This window comes from Pan paniscus, chromosome 3 (genome assembly GCF_029289425.2).
Source record: "Pan paniscus chromosome 3, NHGRI_mPanPan1-v2.0_pri, whole genome shotgun sequence".
NCBI lineage: Eukaryota > Metazoa > Chordata > Mammalia > Primates > Hominidae > Pan > Pan paniscus.
Window position 1 is genome coordinate 173190558 of NC_073252.2, and position 22962 is coordinate 173213519.

The 22962-nt window shown below is 38.8% G+C and overlaps 1 protein-coding gene across 2 annotated transcripts in view; it reads right to left on the minus strand.

Annotated features, from left to right (window-relative positions):
* Nucleotides 1–4448: 4448 nt before the first annotated feature.
* LOC129397647 (embryonic stem cell-related gene protein-like) overlaps nt 4449–22962 on the minus strand; it is a 95490-nt gene continuing 76976 nt past the window's right edge. For both annotated transcript variants that reach the window (XM_055112021.1, XM_055112022.2), the window contains exons 2-3: nt 13188–13347; nt 4449–5168 (exon numbers count right to left, since the gene is read on the minus strand). In XM_055112021.1, coding sequence (XP_054967996.1) covers nt 5061–5168; nt 13188–13347 — 268 coding nt within the window. In that variant the 3' untranslated portion in view covers nt 4449–5060. The remainder of the gene's footprint in view (nt 5169–13187; nt 13348–22962) is intronic.

Here is a 22962-nt window from a genome sequence, read left to right on the forward strand (position 1 = left end):
TTGATAAGGCTTCTCAAACAGTTGTGTGATTTTGTGGTAGTGATGTTACCTGGGGTATCCATGGAAAAGTGTAACCACCCACTGGGTTCACCTTGCCCGCCACCTAGACAGAGACAATTTATCAAGACAGGGGAATTGCAATAGAGAAAGAGTAATTCACGCAGAACTGGCTGTGTGGGAGACCAGAGTTTCATTATTACTCAAATCTGTCTCCCTGAGCATTCAGGGATTGGAGTTTTTGAGGACAACTTGGTGGGTGGGGGGAAGCCAGTGAGCCACGAATGCTGATTGGCTAGGTAGGAGATAAAATCATAGGAAACTGAAGCTGTCCTTTTGTGCTGAGTCAGTTCCTGGCTAGCGGGTCACAAGATCAGATGAGGCAGTTAATCCATCTGGATGGTGCCAGCTGATCCATCAAGTGCAGGGTCTGTAAAATATCTTAAGCACTGATCTTAGGAGCAGTTCAAGGAGGGTCAGAATCTTGTAGCCTCCAGCTGCATGATTCCTAAACCATAATTTCTAATCTTGTGCCTAATTTGTTAGTCCTACAAAGGCAGTGTAGTCCCCAGACAAGAAGGAGGTTTGTTTTGGGAAAAGGCTGTCATCATGTTGATTAAACTATAAACTAAGTTCTTTCTAAAGTTAGTTCAGCCTGCACCCAGAAGTGAACAAGGACAGTTTGGAAATCAGAAGCAAGATGTAGTTAGCTAGGTCAGCTCAGTTATAATTTTGCAATGGTGGTTTCAATAGGAGTCACCTTAACCCCTAAATTTACTATGACCTGTGTAATGGGCATATTTGGTGGGAGAATATGTTGGTTATCATAAGGTCAGTCTCATACGACTTACATATGAAGCATATCAACTGCTTCATCTGGTGTGCTCCACTTGATATTTTATAGGGAAATTCGGTCAGTCACCATCTCAGGGCAAACAGACTGTACAGAGGCATTTATCTGGTCCAATAGGTTAGTTGCAGGAATAACCTCGTGTGCCTTGGGATCACATTATTCAGTAGTGATTGTTTAATAGTGAGCTGTGGTTCCTGCATCAACAAACAAGCTCTTTCCTTCTGCAGCATTTAAAATTAAGAATTATGTCCTTAAATTAGTGATTTTTACAATTCATTATAGTAAAGGTTTCTCAAGAAGCTGATGACAGCAATCTACAAAATGGACCAATTCCTTTACATTATACCCTCTAGTTTAATAGTTACTTGGTCTTGCCCTTCCCCCACATTGCCTATCTTCTTGAAAACCACAGGTCTCAGAGGTAACATTTGTTGCCCTGGCTTAATAATTTTTATCCCTTTAGTTTTACCTGTATGTTTTCCTTTATCTTAAAGTGACTTAAATAGTTTCTTAACGAGAAAAAATATTACATTTTCTTCAGCAAAAAAACACATCCTTGTATTTTATAAGCTTCACCAAAAATACCCTTTACACTGTTATTATTTTAGATCTTAGGAACTCAAATTCCCAGTGAAAAAAACCAAAGTTACTTAATTTAACACAACAGGACTTTAAGATTTTAAACTACTGGAGATAATTTTGAAATTAAATTTACCAAATTAATCTTACCAAAGATAACCAAGGTCATATGAATTAAAAGGCTAATATCTACCAGCTAATATCTGAACAAATATCTACCAGCCTGATAAGCACTTACTTTTTTTTTAAATCAATTGATTACAGCTCTTTCATGTAGTTTGGTGGTGAAATATCACTTCCACATTGAGATGCGATAGTTCCCTTGACCTCTTCAGAGGACTCATGAAGAGGTGGTTCACTTACTCAGCCCACAGCTCTCAAACCCCTTGTGGGAGTGGAAGTGAGCAGGTGAGAGGGGGCAGAGACCGGGATGGGTGTTTCTAGGCACTGGCAGGAGTAGAATTCCGTAGCCTGGCAGCAGTGTCTAGGGGTTGCCCAGGACCCCCAGAGCCCCAGAAGGCATGTGTTATAGTGCTGTCCTTTAGCTTTGCCATTCATGGATGGCCTAAGTGTTAAAACAGCTCAGTGGAGAGCCAGTATGACAGCCTCCTGTACCTGCACCCAGATTCTTGTCCATCATCCAGGAGGAATGAAGTGGCATGAAAAAATTGGAGGTTGGTGAATGTGAAGGATTTTATTGTGCAGCGGAAGTGGCTCTCAGCAGCATGGGGAACTGGAAAGGGGATGGAGTAGGAAGGCAGTATTCCTCTCAAGTTCAGCCAATCCTGGCGGAACTCTTCTCCAACAATAATCTCTGATGATTGCTTGATAAATAAATGCAAATGAAACTGTATGCTGACGATTCTTAAGATATTTCTAATATTACTTTACCAATAATTTTAAAACCAGCTTATTTATGAAAGATGTTCCCTGAATCATGTGAACTTGAAAAGCATGTGGGCTTATTATTTAATTTATGAATACTCTTTAGCTTCAAGCCAATTTGCTACTTTGTGGCCAAAACCACATAACGAAATACATGTACATACACATAAACACACACAAACACATTTGTTACAAACAAGGATCTTACAGTTTTTACTTCAGAACTCTGGCCATGAGAGATTAATACAAACTCAGCAGTTTGCAAAAACAATAATAATTTTAAAAACATTGCAAACATTGGATTTTATGTTAGTAGAAAAGTAACAGCAGACTTCAATCAGGCAGAAAAGAAAACAGAGAATTTAGGAACATTATAGTTAGTTGCAGGTCAACCTTTGGGCTCTGAGTTTTCCATGATGTTATTTGCCCATCAGTTTAAAACGTACACAAGAACAGACCTAATCTGTAACCAGCTGGAGTATTAGAAAACCTGTTATGTCCTTCCATGTTCACAATCACTTGCAAGTAGAGGTGCCATAAAGCTGGGCAGGTTGACCAAGGTGGGTCATTCTCCTTGTCTTTCCTCATTCTTAGGTGATTTGTTTTGCACATTTTTTTTTTCTTAAAACAAGGAACTGGTCTGTGGCCTAGGGTTTAGTATAGTGGAACAAGATGTGCTGACTGTGGCCAGGACTCCACAGTGACTCACCACTGAGTTGTTTCTGCCCTCCTATTACATGCCTCAGTTTCTCTCTCTGGAGGTCTAGCACCTCTGAGAGGGCTCAAAACATGGCGTGGCAAACTCCTATATGTGTTTCCTGGATGAGCATTTTTAAACTAATTTTTTTGGGAGTTCCCTGTAGGGCTGCTGCACATCATGGGAAGGTCAACCCCCCAGACACTCCCATTCAGCCCCAGTCACCAAGGAGTACCTTTTGGCCAGAAGGAGCAAAATGCCCTTTCTCTTCAGAGCTAAGTAAACTCAATCTCTCATTTATCTATAAGAAGAGCGACAATTCAGTTCCTTATGCAAATGAGCAGACAAGTCAATCAAGACTAATTTTGGGAGGAAAGGTAATAGAGAAGACTATTTAGAATGCACCTTCAAATTAGAATTAGGATCATAAGCAACAACTTCCTTGGAGGAAAAACACCAGCCAAGACTACTTCCTGTAAACTGTGCTCAGCTACCCCTAAATTTGTAGCTCTCATCCGCCATTATACACACCAAGATCAAATCCTCTCACATTACAAGGTCATCTCTGGTACCCACAAAGCGAAAGTGGTCAGGTAATGAAATATAGGAGAGCTTCAGACATAAGAAGAATTTGCCCATGACTGTTGAAACGCCACAAAGAAAACAGAGCACCCCAAAAGGGATGAGTGGCGTCTTTGTTTTGAGTTCTTTCAGGGGCTTGAGTCATTAGAAGCCTTCTCTAGATTTTTTCTTGGTACTGAAGACAGCAAAGGGGAAAGCAGGAATAGGGTGAAAGAAAAGTAAACAAAACAAAAAAAGTTTTGTTTTTAAGAAGGGAAGCAAACATAGAAACCAAGTGCATGTTTTGTTGTTGTTGTTTTCTTCTTTTTGAAGCTGTGAGAAATTTTAGCCAATTCAGAAGTCTTGTTGCCCATAATCTGGGATTCTCATTTGAATTTGACAAATTTGAGTAGAGTTGGTCAAATCCGATGGGAGAAAGACCAGAACAACAACAACAACAACAAAACCAACAATATAGTCATTGAGTGCTCTTGTGGTAAGGAGAAATTAGGCTCAACTGGTTGTCAATTTTAACCTTTAGTCATTAAGGAGAATTTCCAAGACAAAAGTCCCCAATTCAGCTACTTACCTGGGAATGAGATTGGGGATCCTATGGAGGGAGGGGAGCTCCCGGGTCTTGGCAAATTGTCCTATTGGTTTGAACCATAAGGAAATCTCAAGCCGGTACCAAGCACCGATAGGAGATTTGTCAAAAGTCAGGGGAAACTCCACTCAGAATCCCTTCGTGGTTATCAGTTTGTCAACCCCAAATACCTGAGACAGGTCTCAATCAATTTAGAAAGTTTATTTTGACAAAGTTAAGGACACGCCAGTGACACCCTCAGGAGGTCCCAACAATATGTGCCCAAGGTGGCCGGGGTACAGCTTGCTTTTATACATTTTAGGGAGACATGAGATATCAATCAATACCTGGAAGATTTACTTACATTGGTTCCATCTGGAAGGGCAGGACAACTCATTAGTGGGGAGCTTCCAGGTCATAGATAGATTTAAATGTTTCCTGATTGACATTTGTTTGAAAGAGTTATTGTCAGTAGAAAGGAATATCTGGGTTAAAATAAGGGGTTGTAGAGACCAAGGTTTTATTATGCAGATGAAGCCTCCAGGTAGCAGGCTTCACAGAAAATAGATTGCAAACGTTTCTTATCAGACTTAAGGTCTGTGTTAATATTAATGCTGGAGGGTATAGTGAGGCATGTCCAACCCCCTTTGTCATCATAACCTGAACTGGATTTTCAGGTTAACTCAGGAATGCCCGTAGCTGAGAGGAGGAGTTCATTCAGATGGTTGGTGGACCTTAGAATTTTATTTTTTGTTTAACTTCAGAAATAAAACAAATGACTGTGAGTCCTTTTCATTTTTTTTTTTATTTGACAGACTAGCCTTGGGGTTGTTAAATATATTAAGGAAAGCATCTATGTATGTCTTTTTAATAAACTATCTGAGAAGAGCTCACATACTATGAAGTTATGTTATCTTGCATTCGTTCTGTTCAGCATCTGAGGCACTAACCAGTTTGTATCTATAGTCCATCCTCCATATCTGTGAGTTCCACATCCACGGATTGAAAATATTCTGAAAAAATAATTTAAAAAACAGCAATAAAAAAACCACAATTTTTTTTTAAAAAAATAGAGTACAACTATTTATATAACCTTTACATTGTATTAGGTATTACAAGAAATCTAGAGATTAAAGTATATGGGAAGATTGTGTAGGTTATATATATACAAATATTATGCCATTGTGCATAAGGGACTTGAACACTTGTGCACTTGCAGATTTTGGTATCTACAAAAGTTCCTGGAACCAATTCCTTGTGGATTTTGAGAAATGACTATTAGCAAATTTGTGTCATCATCCCTTTGACTTACGGTGTAAAGTAAAATCTTTGGCATGTGTTCATTCTATATTTGCATGAGAGTCATGTTTTTTAAATTTTTAAAAATATGCTTTGGTGTATTAAATGCTCTATCTAGCAAACATATTTTAGCAAACAGATTCTGATAATACCAGACCATGCTAAAAACAGCAGCTATTTATGTTAGTCTAGTTTTTCAAACCTTGTTAAATAAACACTGGTAATAACATTTGAGGCTAATTCTTACAATAGCCAGACAATTTCTTTAATGAAGAGAAAAGATTTATTCACTAAATAGATCCCAGGATGAATCCCTAAATCACTAGTGTACTGTGTGATTGGTAACTAACTTATCCATTGAAACCTCAGATTCTTCAAAATGAAGATGTTAGACTAATTAATTTCTAATATTAGTAGCTCATCTGTCTGGATATTATATTTTAAAATATAATTGTTATTAAGTTGCATTTTGAATTAACATCTTGATTTTTTGGTGGATTTATTCAATTAAAATGATTGATGAGTTCAAATAAATCAGAAAATATGTAAAGACTAACAAATAGAGATGGAAAAGTTACAGTGACACCTAAACTCCTATCTACTTAGAAAATAAAATTTGCTTGAGTATTAAGGGCCAAGGAAAATAAGAAAAAAGTTTATCCAATGAAAATGGACATTTTAAATGCTGGGATATGTCATTCTCAATGCCTGGAAATCATAGATCTTGAACTTTCATAGGTTAATTATCTGACCTGACAAAGACAAGTTTGGTAAAATTATTGGAAAAGTTTGTTTTTTCTATCTTCCCACTTACCTCATGCATTGCCTCTCAAAGATTGCTTTTCCTCAGTAGTACCCTGGGCCCTTATTTAGTCATTCATTCAGTAGATATTTATGTAATGAAATCATTATGACATGATACCATAAGCGAAAATCATAGACCTGAATAAGACATGCTTTTGTCTGCAAATAGCTAGTTATTGAGAAAAAAGAAACAAGTAAGTAGTAGAAGTAAATGCAATGTATTATGATAGAAAGGATAAGGGTAGAGAAAAGGGATTTGGCATGAATCCAGGAAGCTCTCAGAAGGCAATACTTAAACTGAAATTTGAGAAAAAATTATAACAGAATATGAGGTGAAAAGAGAAGAGTATTCCAATCAGAGGAAATACCAAGTTGATGATAGAGTGAAGCCACATTACACATTTAGAGAACTGCTAATATTTATTCACAGCTGAAGCAAAAATAGGTGTGAAAGTAACAGAAAGTGAAATCCCAGAATCAGGAAGGAAGTGATAATGAAGAGCTTACATCGTAAACTTGATTATTTGTAAATGTATCTGATAGGAATGAAAAAGCATAAAGCATGAAGGTTTAAGCTAGTAACATGACCTATTGCCATTTAAAAAGCTGTCTATAGCAGCATTTATAGTGTGAAGGCAGAGTTGGCTCTTTTTTTTTTTTTTTGCTCTGATATGAACAATAATGATGATTATAATAAAGGTCCAAGTTAAGGTAATGAAATTGAAAATAGAGAAAACAAACTTGAGAGAGAACTTGATTAAAGAGGACTTGAAAGAAAACAAAGAGTCAATGAGGGAAGAGCAGAGATGAGTGATCACCAGATTTTGCCCTAGGAAATTGGGATGATAACAGTGACATTTTCCACGGTGGGAAATAGCCAAAGTTAAGCCAATTTAATACTTAGAACCATAAAGGATTGTTAAAAATTGGTTTCGCGCAATTGGTTTTAGGTGTTATTATACACTCAGGCAGAGATTTCAATTAGGCAGTGATATATAGATAGCATGGGAGATTAGGATTCCAAATGTACATCTGGGATATAATTGGCAGCAGAATCCACAGAGATTTAAATGAGTTTATCTGGGAAGAACATATTGTTGAAGGACCGCGTGAGGCTAAGGATACAGCCTGAGACATCAGGAATATTTGCAAGCCAAGCAGAGGAGTGGGTCTCATGAAAAGGACCAGAAAGACCCCAGGGAGTTAAGAGGAAAACAAAAAGTCTGCTTATATGTAAGCCAAAGTTAAGTAAGAATTTGAAGAAAGAAAATGGTCAAAAGCATCATGAGCTACAGAAAAATCTAATTAAAGGCAAAAATAAAAAAGACCATTATCTCCTAAATTTTGGAATCACATTAAACTGTAGTTAACAATAACTTATTGTGTATTTCAAAATAACTAAAAGAGTGGAATTGGAATCCTCCTAACACAAGGGAATGATAAATGCTTGAGGTGATGGATGTCTCAATTACCCTGATTTGATCATTACCTATTGTATGCTTATATCAAAAGATCACATGTACCCCATGAATATGTACAATTATTATGTATTCATAATTTCATGCACATCCGTGTGAAGAGACCACCAAACAGGCTTTGTGTGAGCAACAAGGCTGTTTATTTCACCTGGGTGCAGGCGGGCTGAGTCCGAAAAGAGAGTCAGCGAAGGGAGATAGGGATGGGGCCATTTTATAAGATTTGGGTAGATAAAGGAAAATTACAGTCAAAGGGGGGTTGTTCTCTGGCAGGCAGAGTGGGGGTCACAAGGTGCTCAGTGGGGGTGCTTTTTGAGCCAGGATGAGCCAGGAGAAGGAATTTCACAAGGTAATGTCATCACTTAAGGCAAGGACCGGCCATTTTCACTTATTTTGTGGTGGAATGTCATCAGTTAAGGCGGGGCAGGGCATATTCACTTCTTTTGTTATTCTTCAGTTACTTCAGGCCATCTGGGGGTATAAGTGCAAGTCACAGGGGATGCGATGGCTTGGCTTGGGCTCAGAGGCCTGACATTCCTGCCTTCTTATATTAATAAGAAAAATAAAACAAAATAGTGTTGAAGTGTTGGGGCGGCGAAAATTTTTGGGGGGTGGTATGGAGAGAGAGAATGGGTGATGTTTCTCAGGGCTGCTTCAAGCGGGATTAGGGGCGGTGTGGGAACCTAGAGTGGGAGAGATTAAGCTGAAGGGAGATCTTGTGGTAAGGGGTGATATTGTGGGGATGTTTGAAGAAACATTTGTTGTATAGAATGATGGGTGATAGCCTGGATACGGTTTGGGATGAATTGAGAAACTAAATGGAATAAAAGAAGGAGAAAAACAGGTATAAAAGGTCTAAGAATTGGGACTACTCAGGACATCTGATTAGAGAGTGCCTAAGGAGATTTAGCATAGTCCTGCCAGCAAACATTATTTATTTACTTCAAAAGTTAAGAGTGGCAGTTTGGGGATAGCACTAGGAGATATCAGCTGTGATGGCTTGGAGAAACAGTGTAAACCGGCAGTGTAGACAAGAGCAGGGCATGTATGAGTAGTTGAGAACGGTGAATAGGAGTGTCACTAGACAGAAGATAGTAGGGATGACAAGTTTTTTTGGGGGCACAGTCTAAGTTGGTCTGGTGTCTGGAATGAGACTGGGGCCTAATAAAAAGGAGCGTCTATACAGGAGCTCAAATGGGCTGTACCCTGTAGCATTCTGAGAACAGGTCTGACTTGTGGGAAGGAAAAGTGCTAAAAGTATTGTCCAGTCCTTTTTAAGTTGGTGGCTGAGCTTGGTGAGGTGTGTTTTTAAAAGACGTTTAGTCCGTTCTACTTTTCCTGAAGATGGAGGACCATAAGGGATATAAAGGTTTCACTGAATACTAAGAGCCTGAAAAACTGCTTGGCTGATTTGACTAATAAAGGCTGGTCTGTTATCAGACTGTATAGAGGTGGGAAGGCTAAACTGAGGAATTATGTCTGACAGAAGGGAAGAAATGACTGCGGTGGCCTTCTCAGACCCTGTAGGAAAGGCCTGTACCTATCCAGGGAAAGTGTCTACCTACACTAAGAGGTATTTTAGTTATCTGACTCAGGGCATGTTGAGTAAAGCTAATTTGCCAGTCCTGGGTGGGGGCAAATCCTCGAGCTTGATGTGTAGGGAAGGGAGGGGTCCTGAATAATCCCTGAGGAGTAGTAGAATAGCAGATGGAACTCTGAGAAGTTATTTCCTTGAGGATAGATTTCCACGATGGAAAGGAAATGAGAGGTTCTAAGAGGCAGGCTAGTGGCTTGTGCTATAGCATAGCTTGCCTTTGCTGGTGTGTGGCGATTAGGCCTGGTGGAACCACCATCAATAAATCAAGCGAGATCAGGGTGAGGAACAGGAAAGAAGGAAATATGGGGAAATGGGGTGAATGTCAGGTGGATCAGAGAGATACAGTCATGGGGGTCAGATGTGGTATCAGGAATAATGTGGGAGGCCGGATTGAAGTCCGGGCCAGGAACAATGGTAATTGTGGGACTTAACAAAGAGTGAGTACAGCTGAAGGAGCCGGGGAGCAGAAAGTATATGCGTCAGGTATGAGGAAGAAAATAGATTTTGGAAGTTATGAGAAATGTAGAGAGTAAGTTGAGCATGGTTTGTGATTTTGAGGGCCTCTAAAAGTATTAGGGTGGCAGCAGCTGCTGCACGGAGACATGATGGACAGCCTAAAACAGTAAGGTCAAGTTGTTTGGACAAAAAGGCTACAGGACGCGATCCCGGTCCTTGTGTAGGAATTCTGACTGCACAGCCCTGCACTTCGGCTGTGTGTAATGAAAAGGGTTGGGATGAGTCAGGGAGAGCTAGAGTGGGGGCAGTCTCTAAAGCTGTCTTCAGGGAATGGAAAAAGGAGTGGGGAAAGGATTTAGGATCTATGGGGTCAGCTAGGTTTCCTTTTGTGCGTTTATATAATGGTTTTGTTAGGATGTAGGTTTCCTTTTGTAAGTTTATATAATGGTTTTGTTAGGATGGCAAAACAAGGTATCCAAAGGCAAAAGTATCCAACCATGCCCAGGAAGGAAAGGAGTTGCTGTTTTGTAGAAGGGGTTGGGGTTTGGGAGATTAATCGGACACGATCAGCAGGGAGAGCATGTGTGTTTCTATGAGAATTATGCTGAGATAGGTAACAGGTAAGAAAGAAATTTGGGGTTGACTGAAGTAATGGGGGCTGTCTGTGAAGCTTTGCAGCAGTACAGCCCAGGTAATTTGCTGAGCCTGATGGGTGTCAGGGTCAGTTCAAGTGAAAGCAAAGAGAGGCTGGGATGATGGGTGCAAAGGAATAGTAAAGAAAGCATGTTTGAGATCCAGAACAGAATAATGGATTGTGGAGGGAGGTATTGAGGATAGGAGAGTATATGGGTTTGGCACCATAGGGTGGATAGGCAAAACAATTTGGTTGATAAAGCTTAGATCCTGAACTAACTTGTAAGGCTTGTCTGGTTGTAGGACAGGTAAAATGGGGAAATTGTAAGGAGAGTTTATAGGCTTAAAAGGCCATGCTGTAGCAGGTGAGTGATAACAGGCTTTAATCCTTTCAAAGCATGCTGTGGGATGGGATACTGGCATTGAGCGGGGTAAGGGTGATTAGGTTTTAATGAGATGGTAAGGGGTGCATGATCGGTCACCAAGGAGGGAGTAGAGGTATCTTATAATTGTGGGTTAAGGTGGGGAAATAAAAGAGGAGGACACAAAAGAGGCTTTGGATTGGGAGGAAGGGCAGCAATGAGATGTAGCTGTGATCCAGGAATAGTCAGGGAAGGAGATAATTTAGTTAAAGTGTCTCAGCCTAATAAGGGAGCTGGGCAGGTGGGGATAACTAAAAGGAGTGCTTAAAAGAGTATTGTCTAAGTTGGCACCAGAGTTGGGGAGTTTTAAGAGGTTTAGAAGCCTGGCCGTCAATACCCACAACAGTTATGGAGGCAAGGGAAACAGGCCCTTGAAAAGAAGGTAATGTGGAGTGGGTAGCCTCTGTATTGATTAAGAAGGGGACGGACTTACCTTCCACTGTGAGAGTTACCTGAAGCTCAGCGTCCGTGATGGTCTAGGGGGCTTCTGAGGCGATCGGCAGCGTCAGTCTTCAGTCGCTAAGCCAAGAAGATCTGGGAAGGAGTCAGAGAGCCTTGGGCCAGAGTTCCAGGGGCTCTGGGAGTGGCTGCCAGGTGAGTTGGACAGTCCGATTTCCATTGGGGTCCCGCACAGATGGGATGTGGCTTAGGAGGAATCCTGGGCTGCAGGCATTCCTTGGCTTGGTGGTCAGATTTCTGGCACTTGTAGCAAGCTCCTGGGGGAGGAGGTTCTGGAGGAGTGCCTGGTCGCTGCGGTTCAGGTGTTTGGAAGTTCTTGTGTGCTGGAGATGTGGCTGGGGTTTGTCTCACAGTGGAAGCAAGCAATTGCAACTTTTTTCTATTATTGTACACCTTGAAGGCGAGGTTAATTAAATCCTGTTGTGGGGCTTGAGGGCCGGAATTTAATTTTGGGGGTTTTATTTAATGTAGGGAGCAGATGGGGTAATAAAATGTATTTTGAGAATAAGACGGCCTTTTGACATTTCAGGGTCTAGGGCTGTAAAGTGTCTCAGGGTTGCTGCCAAACGAGTCATGAACTGGGCTGGGTTTTTATATTTGATGAAAAAGAGTCTAAATGCTATCTGATTTGGGATAAAGAAAAAGGAGCATTAACCTTGACTATGCCTTTAGCTCCAGCCACCTTTTTAAGAGTAAATTGCTGGGCAGGTGGGGGAGGGCTAGTCACAGAACGAAACTGTAAGCCGGACCAGGTGTGAGGAGGGGAGGTGATAAAAGGATTATAGGGTGGAGGAGCGGAGGCTGAGGAAGAATTGGGACCTAGTTCGGCCTGGCAAGGAAGGGAGAGGTCAGATGGGTCTGTAGAAAAGGAAGATTAGAAAGACTCAGCGATGATTAGGGTTGGGACTGAGGGGACAGGCGGGAGGGAAAGAAGGAAGATTTGGGACAAGTTGCATTGGGAACAGAGACTAGGAAGGGACCGATGTGTAAAAGAATGCCTGGACGTCAGGCACCTCAGACCGTTTGACTATTTTACGACAAGAATTATTTAGATCTTGCAGGATGGAAAAATTGAAAGTGCTGTTTTCTGGCTATTTGGAACTACTGTCGAGTTTGTATTGGGGTCAAGCGGCATTGCAGAAGAAAATAAGATGCTTAGGTTTTAGGTCAGGTGAGAGTTGAAGAGGTTTTAAGTTCTTAAGAACACAGGCTAAGGGAGAAGAAGGAGGAATGGAAGGTGGAAGCTTGCCCATAGTGAAGGAGGCAAGCCCAGAGAAGAGTAGAGACAGGGAGAAGTGGTGGGGGGTTCTTGCCCTCCAGAAAAGCAGAGAAGGGGTTGGGGCACAGAGATAGGAGGTCGGGGCATGGAAATAAGGGATTGGGGCGCAGAGATACGAGGTTGGGGTACTTGCCCCTTCACCAGAAAAGCAGGACTTGCCGCTAAGGGTGAAGGAGAAGGGGTTGGGGGTTTCTTGCCCCCCAGAAATGCGGAGAAGGGGTAGAGACATGCGGAGAAGGGGTAGAGACATGGAGAGAAGGGGTTGGGGTACTTGCCTCTCCCCCAGAAAAGCGGGACTTGCTGCTAAGGGTGAAGGACCAAGGCAGGCGTCCCTGCGTGGTCTAACACCTCTGAAACCTGGGTGAATAATCAGAGAGGTGTCCCTGCAATGATTAAACACCAAGGGAAGGCTGCCTTCCCTAGTCCGTGACCTGCGCCGGAGTTTTGGGTCCACGGATAAAACGTGTCTCCTTTGTCTCCACCAGAAAATGAAAGGAATTGAAATTAAGAGAAGGGAGAGATAGAAGTGTGGCACCAAGATTGAAAGGAGAAAGAGGTTGAGGGATAGTGAGGGAGGTTGAAGAAGAGAGTAAAAAGAGGCTGCTTACCGGATTTGAAATTGGTGAGATGTTTCTTGAGCTCGTTGGTCTGAGGACCTGAGGTCGTAGGTGGATCTTTCTCACGGAGCAAAGAACAGGAGGACAGGGGATGGATCCCCCAAGGGAGGTCCCCCAATCTGAGTCATGGCACCAAATTTCATGCGCGTCCCTGTGAAGAGACCACCAAACAGGCTTTGTGTGAGCAACAAGGCTGTTTACTTCACCTGGGTGCAGGTAGGCTGAGTCCGAAAAGAGTCAGCGAAGGGAGATGGGGTGGGGCTGTTTTACAGGATTTGGGGAGGTAAAGGAAAATTACAGTCAAAGGGGGGTTGTTCTCTGGTGGGCAGAGTGGGGGTTGCAAGGTGCTCAGTGGGGGAGATTTTTGAGCCAGGATGAGCCAGGAGAAGGAATTTCACAAGGTAATGTCATCACTTAAGGCAAGGACCGGCCATTTTCACTTCTTTTGTGGTGGAATGTCATCAGTTAAAGCAAGGACGGGCCATTTTTACTTCTTTTGTGGTGGAATGTCATCGGTTAAGGCAGGGCAGGGCATATTCACTTCTTTTGTAATTCTTCAGTTACTTCAGGCCATCTGGGTGTATATGTGCAAGTCACAGGGGATGCGATGGCTTGGCTTGGGCTCAGAGGCCTGACACATAATAATTAAAAATAGAGAATATTTACAAAAGTCAATGATTGTCTTCACTTACAAATGACACCAGCTATGGATCTTTTTTTGTCAATTTGGCTTGGATTATTCCAAAATACTATTGTCCTGAAGGTACAGGAGAGAGGTCCAGAGCACAGAGAGGTAGTTTATTTTTTTATTTTTTTGCCCGAAATAATTACTGTTCTCAGGAAGTGATACAAAAGTTTAATTAAATACCAATATTTCTAATGTGACAATTTACTTGGAGAAATAAATATTTTAATATGCTTTTCTATTTAGTAATTGTTGCATGAAAATAAAATTGTTATCAAGTTCACCCATTGAAATCTGCAATTTCAATTCCCCTTCTTGTGTCCATGTGTTCTCACTGTTCAGTTCCCACCTATGAGTGAGAACATGCGGTGTTTGGTTTTTTGTCCTTGCGATAGTTTGCTGAGAATGATGGTTTCCAGCTTCATTCATGTCCCTACAAAGGACATGAACTCATCATTTTTATGGCTGCATAGTATTCCATGGTGTATATGTACCACATTTTCTTAATCCAGTCTACCATTGTTAGACATTTGGGTTGGTTCCAAGTCTTTGCTATTGTGAATAGTGCCGCAATAAGCATACGTGTGCATGTGTCTTTATAGCAGCATGATTTATAATCCTTTGGGTATATACCCAGTAATGGGATGGCTGGGTCAAATGGTGTTTCTAGTTCTAGATCCCTGAGGAATCGCCACACTGACTTCCACAATGGTTGAACTAGTTTACAGTCCCACCAACAGTGTCAAAGTGTTCCTTTTTCTCCATGTCCTCTCCAGCACCTGTTTTTTTCTGACTTTTTAATGATTGCCATTCTAACTGGTGTGAGATGGTATCTCATTGTGGTTTTGATTTGCATTTCTCTGATGGCCAGCGATGATGAGCATTTTTATATGTGTCTTTTGGCTGCATAAATATCTTCTTTTGAGAAGTGTCTGTTCATATCCTTTGCCCACTTTTTGATGGGGTTGTTTGTTTTTTTCTTGTAAATTTATTTGAGTTCATTGTAGATTCTGGATATTAGCCCTTTGTCAGATGAGTAGATGGCAAAAATTTTCTCCCATTCTGTAGGTTGCCTTTTCACTCTGATGGTAGTTTCTTTTGCTGTGCAGAAGCTCTTTAGTTTAATTAGATCCCATTTGTCAATTTTGGCTTTTGTTGCCATTGATTTTGGTGTTTTAGACATGAAGTCCTTGCCCATGCCTATGTCCTGAATGGTATTTTAGTCAATAATTTACAAGGATCGAAGATGAATTTCTGCTACCCAAATACTGATGTAACCTTGTGAAAAAATAATGGAGAAAACAGTAGCAGATATCTTTCTGAGCAGAAATGCTTTCAAATTTAAGTAAAAAGTCCAAGGTTCAGTGATTTAAATAGATGTTATTTTTTAACATAAAGTAAAATATGATATTGGTAGTTGCTATAATTCAGTGGTCAGCAATGTCATTAAATCCCAGATCTGGGAGTTTTTTCTTATATTTCTGCCTATGTTGTCCATTCATCATCATGTTTGTTTCCTCATGGTCACAAGAGGGCTGCTACAGGGCAATATCAGGGCTGAGTTCCAGGCAAAGGGAACATAGAAAGACAAAATACCAGCTACATTTGTCTCTTTCATTAGTCAAGCAAAAGTCTTCCTAGAAGCTTCCCATAGGAGTTCACCTAATATGTCACTGGAAAGGTTGCAGAGAAAATCAAGTTTCTGGCAAAGGACAATAGGATAGTTTTGACTGACTTAGGCAAATCGTGCTCCATGGCTAAGGGCTGGATTCCCTTACAAGGGAGATGAGAGATGGGTATGATTGTTCAGTTGAAAGTATATTTGATATTCTGTCATCAGTTGAAAGTATATTTGATTGTCTACCACCTAACCTCATGCACTAATCCCATGTTTTGCAGTGGTCAGTCCTGTCTCAGACAGGAGGAAACAGAGCTATTGCCCATTCTGGGTGCTGATTTCCCAGGTAAGCAGAGCTCTCAGTCCCCCATCTTCCTGTTTGATACTCCACATTTGCACATTAATTCTAGGGCTACGTTTCCAAAAATCTTTGCATTATAGACATAACTTGATGCTTTGTTATGGAACAAAAATGTTGGCAACAGAAGAAGCAGTAATAAATATCACAGGAAATTTATATTTTTAATTATTTTTTCTAGCAAATAAAATGGTAAAAACTATTTCAAGTCCTCTCAGAAGAAATGTTAAAATTCACAGCAAGATGACATTATTAGATTAGCAGATATAGTTTCAGACCAGTGGTTATTAAATGACAATAAAATATCAGGAAGTTGATTAGGGTCTATGCATATCAGTCAGGCTTCAGGTATAACGTCTTGGAAAGAGATGTTAATAGTTGGAAGGTATCAACTGAGAAACTGAGCTGATTCTTCCCATCCTGCTTTCAATAAAAAAGTAGTTGTGGATAGTGTGAATGGAAAATCTTGGGGGCCCCAAAATTACTAAACTAAGGGAAAAGTCAAGCTGGGAACTGTTCAGGGCAAACCTGCCTCCCATTCTATTCAAAGTCATCCCTCTGCTCTCTGACATAGATACATATTCTGATTGCCTCCTTTGGAATATGTCTTTCACCTGTGATTTGGAAGCCCCCTCCCTGCTTTAAGCTGCCTCTGCCTTTCTGGATGCAACCAATATACTTCTTACATATATTGATTGATGCTTCATGTTTCCCTAAAATGTATAAAACCAAGCTGTACCCTGACCACCTTGGGCACATGTCATCGGGACCTCCTGAGGCTGTGTTATGGGCACACATCCTTAACTTTGGCAAATAAACCTCCTAAAATGATTGAGACTTGTCTCAAAATTTTTCTCAATTGACAATAGATTTCTGATTAATCAGATGAATTCAAAGACAAACAGGCCTGTGAAATTATAGAATTATATCTTTAAAAAAGAAAGATATATGATTCCTCTTTTAGGAGAAATTCATGCATTTGAAAAATATTTTTAAAAAATTTAACAAGGAATAAATTTATAGTTCCATAGAATTCAAGAAGTTTTAGCTTTTGTAAAATAAAATATGAAAAGGCGAAATGGTAAGCACAAACTGAATGAAAACAAACACGTGAACAAAAATAGAAAAAAAATGACTTGAGGGAAGATAATTGGTAAGGCAATTAAATTGTCATAGCAGAATCCAAATCAGCATTAAATTTCAAAAACATTGCACATATTTAAACTTGGGTGAATTTGAGCTTGAAACTATGGACTGGCCAATAGTCACAAAGGGAAAAAAATACAATTACTACAAATTAACATTTAACAAGTGTGGCCAAAGCTGCACTCAGGACAGAAGTTCCCATCCCCAAATAGTTCATGTAAAAAGGAACAACGATAAGAATGCTCGCTATTCAATTTTTAATTTTAATAAAAGAAAAATAACAATAAGGCTAAAGCAAGGAAATGGAAGGAAAGAATAGAACTGTCAGGGGCTGGAAGGTAGGGCGTGGAACCAGAATTTAGTGTAATAAGAAAAATGCAATGCTTCTGCAAAACTCTTGAATAAATAGAGACACGGCTTATTTAAGAAATTCTTGAATAAAACTTGTAATATACTGGACATTATTCTATTTAAATATTATATTATTTCTGACTTCTCCCCAAGGTATTATTACACTACCTCTTACAGATGGAAAAATCTGAGGTACAGAGAGATTAGGTAATTTTCTCCAGTTCAGAAAGGCAGGGCCAGGCGCGATGGTTTACGCCTGTAATCCCAGCACTTTGGTAGGCGGAAGTGGGCAGATTGCCTGAGCTCAGGAGCTTGAGACCAGCCTGGGCAACACGGAGAAACCCGGTCTCTACTAAACACACACACACACACACACAAACACACACACACACACACACACACACACACACACACACACACACACACACTTAGCCAAGCATGGTGACGCGTGCCTGTAATCCCAGCTACGCGAGAGGCTGACACGTGAGAATGCCTGAACCCGGGAGGCGGAGGTTGCAGTGAGCTGAAATCTCACCACTTCACTGCAAAACCAGGATTAAACCTGGTAGTCTGTCTCTTGGCTCTGAGCTCTTAACATTAAGCTATGTAACTGATGTTTCTGAAATGTATCAATAAATAGGAAGTAATTTCAAGCAAGTATCAAAGGCATGCTTTTGAGACTAGAAAAACTGATTGTAAATTGTATTTTAAGAATATTCAAGATTATTTTGGTTTGGAAGAATAATAGAGGTTGATTTTACTACCAGTTACTATGAAACACAATTATGTGTTTTTATGTGTAATTATATTAATATGGTAATATTACCATATTAGTAATTGATTAATAATTAATATGGCATTTCATAATTAGACTATATGGAATCATCATTACATAATAGAAAGTAACAAAATTAACCTTAATAGAATGAAATATACATAATGATGAGATTTCAATAAATCACGAGAGGATAATTTAGCAAATGGACATGTTTAGTCTTTAAAAAATTTCTGATGTATAAAATGAATTACAGAAACATTTTATGATTGTTTTAAATGAAAGAACTACAAAATCTATAAGTGAATCTTTATCTAAACTTGCAATGAATGTTATTTTCTATGTATAAAAAATGACAAATTGGGAAACTGACAGATTTAAGTATAAAATGTTACAAGGTTCAACATGGCAGAAACATCACAAAAATAATGAAAGTAACCTCAGAACTAAAATAGATTAATATGTTCAAAGTATATACAAAAAGAAAAAATTAAATAAATATCAAATCCGCTCTACTAAATCCATTAAAGAAAATAACAAAACCCCCAATTTTAAAAGTAAAAGGCAATTCTAAAAATACAGACCTGAAAGAAAGGGAACTCAAATCATGAACAAATCTGCAATAAAATAATGACCTTGTTATGAAAGAAATACAAAATCAAGCAACAACGAAGTACTATTTACATGATATCAAATTAGCAAAGTTTTTTAGAAAGCATGTGAAGATAGCTCTGTGAGTGAGGCACTCTTGGACTTCATAACACACATAATGTACTGAAGTCTTCACAAGCACTTTTGAAGAATTCTGTCCTAAGAGTTTTTGGCTTTGTTTTTCAATTTGATGTATGGTGTAGTAGTGATAGCATGATGTCTAAGCTTTTATTCTCATCTTAGGTGAACCCCTACTTTGTGTTTGTCTGCACACACACACACACACACATACACACACAATATTCAAGACTGAACACATGTAGAAAGCAAAGTGCATAAAGGAAAACTGTAGCCATACAAAAGCTTACTTCAAAAGGAGGGAGAGTGAGAGAGATTCTGCCTCTAGCAAGCACAAATGCACAGTGCATAATTTATTGAACATTTCTTTCCAATTTTACTTAATAGCTTGCATTGTTCGAGGCACCAGTGTTAGCTCTACCAATTTGATTGCTTTTTTATGGCAGAGAATTACAGTGCTGTGAAGTCCATTATTTTTATATCACATTTAATAAGCTATTCATTTTACAATTTTGAAGCAGAGGAAATGAAAACTTGTATCTCTGGCAGATGGGTATTCTCAATGGCTTCTATATTTAAAGGAAAATGAAGCCTCAATACCTTGGTTACTCAACTGTTTCTCACAAGCACTGTATATCACTGGGTCATGCTTTCAGGTACTGGCCAGAAAATCTTACAGAAATTAGAATGCTTGGAGAAGTTAAGAATATCATAAAAACAAACTATGAAATGGCAATATAAGAAATATCAAATTGACAACCCCCTCCCTAAATCAAAGTTCTTTTACATTAAATTTACATCAAGATCACAGGAACAAATAAGGATTTGTCTCAGGAGTGTTATTTGTTCTTATTTATCATGACTTCTTTTTTACCTTCGGCCATTTTAGCTGGCCAGTGAAAGAGTAGCTTTTGTTATTTCAGCCTGTTTTGGTTACTTTATTTGATCAGACTCATAAAAGATGTATTATTAGGTATGTGATTCAATAAATCATTAACCTGAGTAAAAGTTTATTGCTCTTCATATGATATCTATATTTTGAACAGTGGTTTTAAAATGCTAAAAATCTTTTTTAAACATAATAGAGAAGTAAATGAATATTTTAGATGAAAAGGAATATAGGTAGACTAGTTTGTCGTTTCTTGGCAAAGTGAAATAATATCTTACAGAGATAATGTGTTTGTCATCTGTGGAATTTGGCTTTTCAGAGATATACAGCATATTTCACATGATTGATATATCTCACGTGCAATGTCTAGAAACTGAATAAAATTCTCTTTTAGATACAGACAATGAAGCACTATCTGTCTCAATCCATTCTCCCAAGGTAAAACATAAAAAGAAACATGAGTTTTATGAAAAGGGTTTTCTCCCTTTGGTCTGTGAATAGCTTGATATTGAGGTTCAAATTTACTTTTAAGTCCTTACACTCTGTAAATCCTATAAATATAATTTTCTTAGAAGTTTCAACTTATCAATATCCTATAGAATGGTGAAAAAAAGTGTAAGAGTAAAATTAAGCAATGTTTTCCAAGGTTGTCAAAACCATAAAAGCAACCTATCATAGTTTCCCAGGGCTAACTTAATAAGGTATCATAAACTAAAAGGTTTAAGGAAACAAAACATTATTATCTCAGTTTTGGAGGTCGGAAGTGCAAAATCAAAGTGTTAGTAGTGTCATGCTCCCTCCGAAGCCTCTGGGCAGAGGATCTTTCCTTGCTTCCTGCCGTTTCAGGTACCCCTGGATGTTCCTTGGCTTGTGGCAACATCACTCCTATCTTCACCTCCATCTTCACATGGCCATCTTTCCTCTGTCTTCACATGTCTTCTTATAAGGACACAGCCATATTGAATTAAGACTCCCCCTCCTCCCTACCATGTCCTCGTTTTAATTTGATTACATCTGCAAAGACCCTGTTTCCAAGTAAAGCCACATTCACAAGTACTGGGAGGGTAATATTTCAACATACCCTTCTGGGGAACACAATTTCATCCATAACATTATCGTGACCTTTGAGAAAAGCACTGTTTCCACATTTCAAAAATAGAGATATTGAAATTCAGAGTTAAACAGCTAGTACCAGAGTCAAGTTTATTCTGTCAAGTCTGGGAATAATTACCCCACGGTCCTGAATCTAATCAAAGAAGATTAATATACTTTCATATCAGAGATGTTAACTATATTTAGTGTCCTTTTTTCTTGACTTTTGTCTTTAGTTTCCTGGAAATATGTAGTTAACTGAGTTTTTGAGATGTGTTCATATTCTTATGAGCAGTATTTGGGTTTCATAGTCACTAATTACAAAAAGAAAGAATTTAGTAGGATATGAATAAATAATGAATAAAATAAGCAAGTTTTGAAAACCAAATGGAACCTTTAGAGTAATTATACTTTGGAAACATATCTAGTTTTTTTAATCTATTTCTTAAAATGTTGATATGAACACTCAAACTCATTATTTTTGGTAGAAAGTACATGTTCCCTTTTGAAATGTCATAATATCCTTTTAATGTCTTCAAGTCTTATATAGATTAAAACTATGGAAGATTTGCTGTGACATGACTTTTATTGCTTCTCTATTATAAGTGTAATATGAAATGTAAATATTGTAAAAAATGTAATGCAACAAAATTCCCTTTGGTGGAAGTAAAAGTATTCATATTAATGATGTAGGGAAGGCAAAGCTTTACCTCAACCTTCATAAGGTCCCCAGCTGGGCCTTATTAAATTAACGTAAGATAGATAATCAGAAGAAAAGCCTACAAATATAATACAGGTGTTTTTTGTTTGTTTTAACTTTTTCATTTTAAGTTGAGGGGTACACATGCAGGTTTCTTACATAGGTGAACTTGTGTCACGGGGGTTTGCTGTACAGATTATTTCATCACCCAGCTATTACGCCTAGTACTGATTAGTTATATTCCTGATCCTCTTCCTCCTCCCATTTTACACCCTCCAATAGGCCCCAGTTGTTGCCCTCTATGTGTCCATGTGTTCTCATCATTTAGCTCCCACGAATTTGAGTTTTAATGTGACACAAGAGCCCTCATCAAAGGAAGACCCGAAGTCACAGAGTTGAACACTTGTATACTAAATAGAACAAACAGTGGTAATTATGGGAAGTACCTAAATGATGTGGAGAAGTTAAAGGTAATGAGAATTATTTTGAGAAGGTCTGTTTTTAAAGACTATGATTCCTTATGAAAGAATATTTGTTCAGGGAGAACATCTTTCATATGGGAGTTTTTACCTACTTTTCTCAGGAAGAAAAGGGGAGATCAGAATGCACTTCTAGCATCTGTTGCTTCTCGAGTGCCTTTGGCTCAAAATAATCTTTCTGACAAAATGGCATATCAGCTGGTGTCATATACTGTTAATCTTCAATGGCATACATTGTGCGATCCTCACTAACAATGTACAATACCGTTTATAATTTTAATGGCAAATTTTCAAAAATTATTATTCAACAAGCTGATAGGTATGCTATAAAAATCAAATCAAAGGCAATTTTTACCACCTTTCTGAATTCTCGCCAATTTTCACAAATTTGCTGTGTCAGAGAACTGACAATTTTTTTCTGGTGCAAAGAAACTGGAAACTGGACAGATGGAAAACAGCTTATTGGAGCATCAGCCATTGCTTGACTGCTAAGTTTGATTTTGAAGTTGACAAATGAAGAGGGGTTTACTTTTTCAACACCTTCTCTTTGAGCATATCCCTAAAATTAAGGCATTGGTCAGTGAAATTAAAGAACACTTGTATACTAAATAGAACAAAAAGTGGTAATTGTGGGAAGTAACTAAATGACATGGAGAAGTTAAAGGTAGATAAGAATTATTTTGATAAGGTTTATTTTTAAAGACTATGATTCCTTATGGAAGAATATTAGCATTAACAGTTACATAAGTATTCATTTCAGTTGTCCTTTACTTGTTATATGCTTAGTTTTCCAGTTAAGTAAATTATTTTAGCCACTGGGCTTTAAAGAATATTTAATGGGAGAATACATACTCTTGCCTGCCTGAACTTGTTTATAATATTGCTTAAAAGCACACCTTATACTTTTTTAAACACTTAAATAATTTATACAATCAAAAAATTTT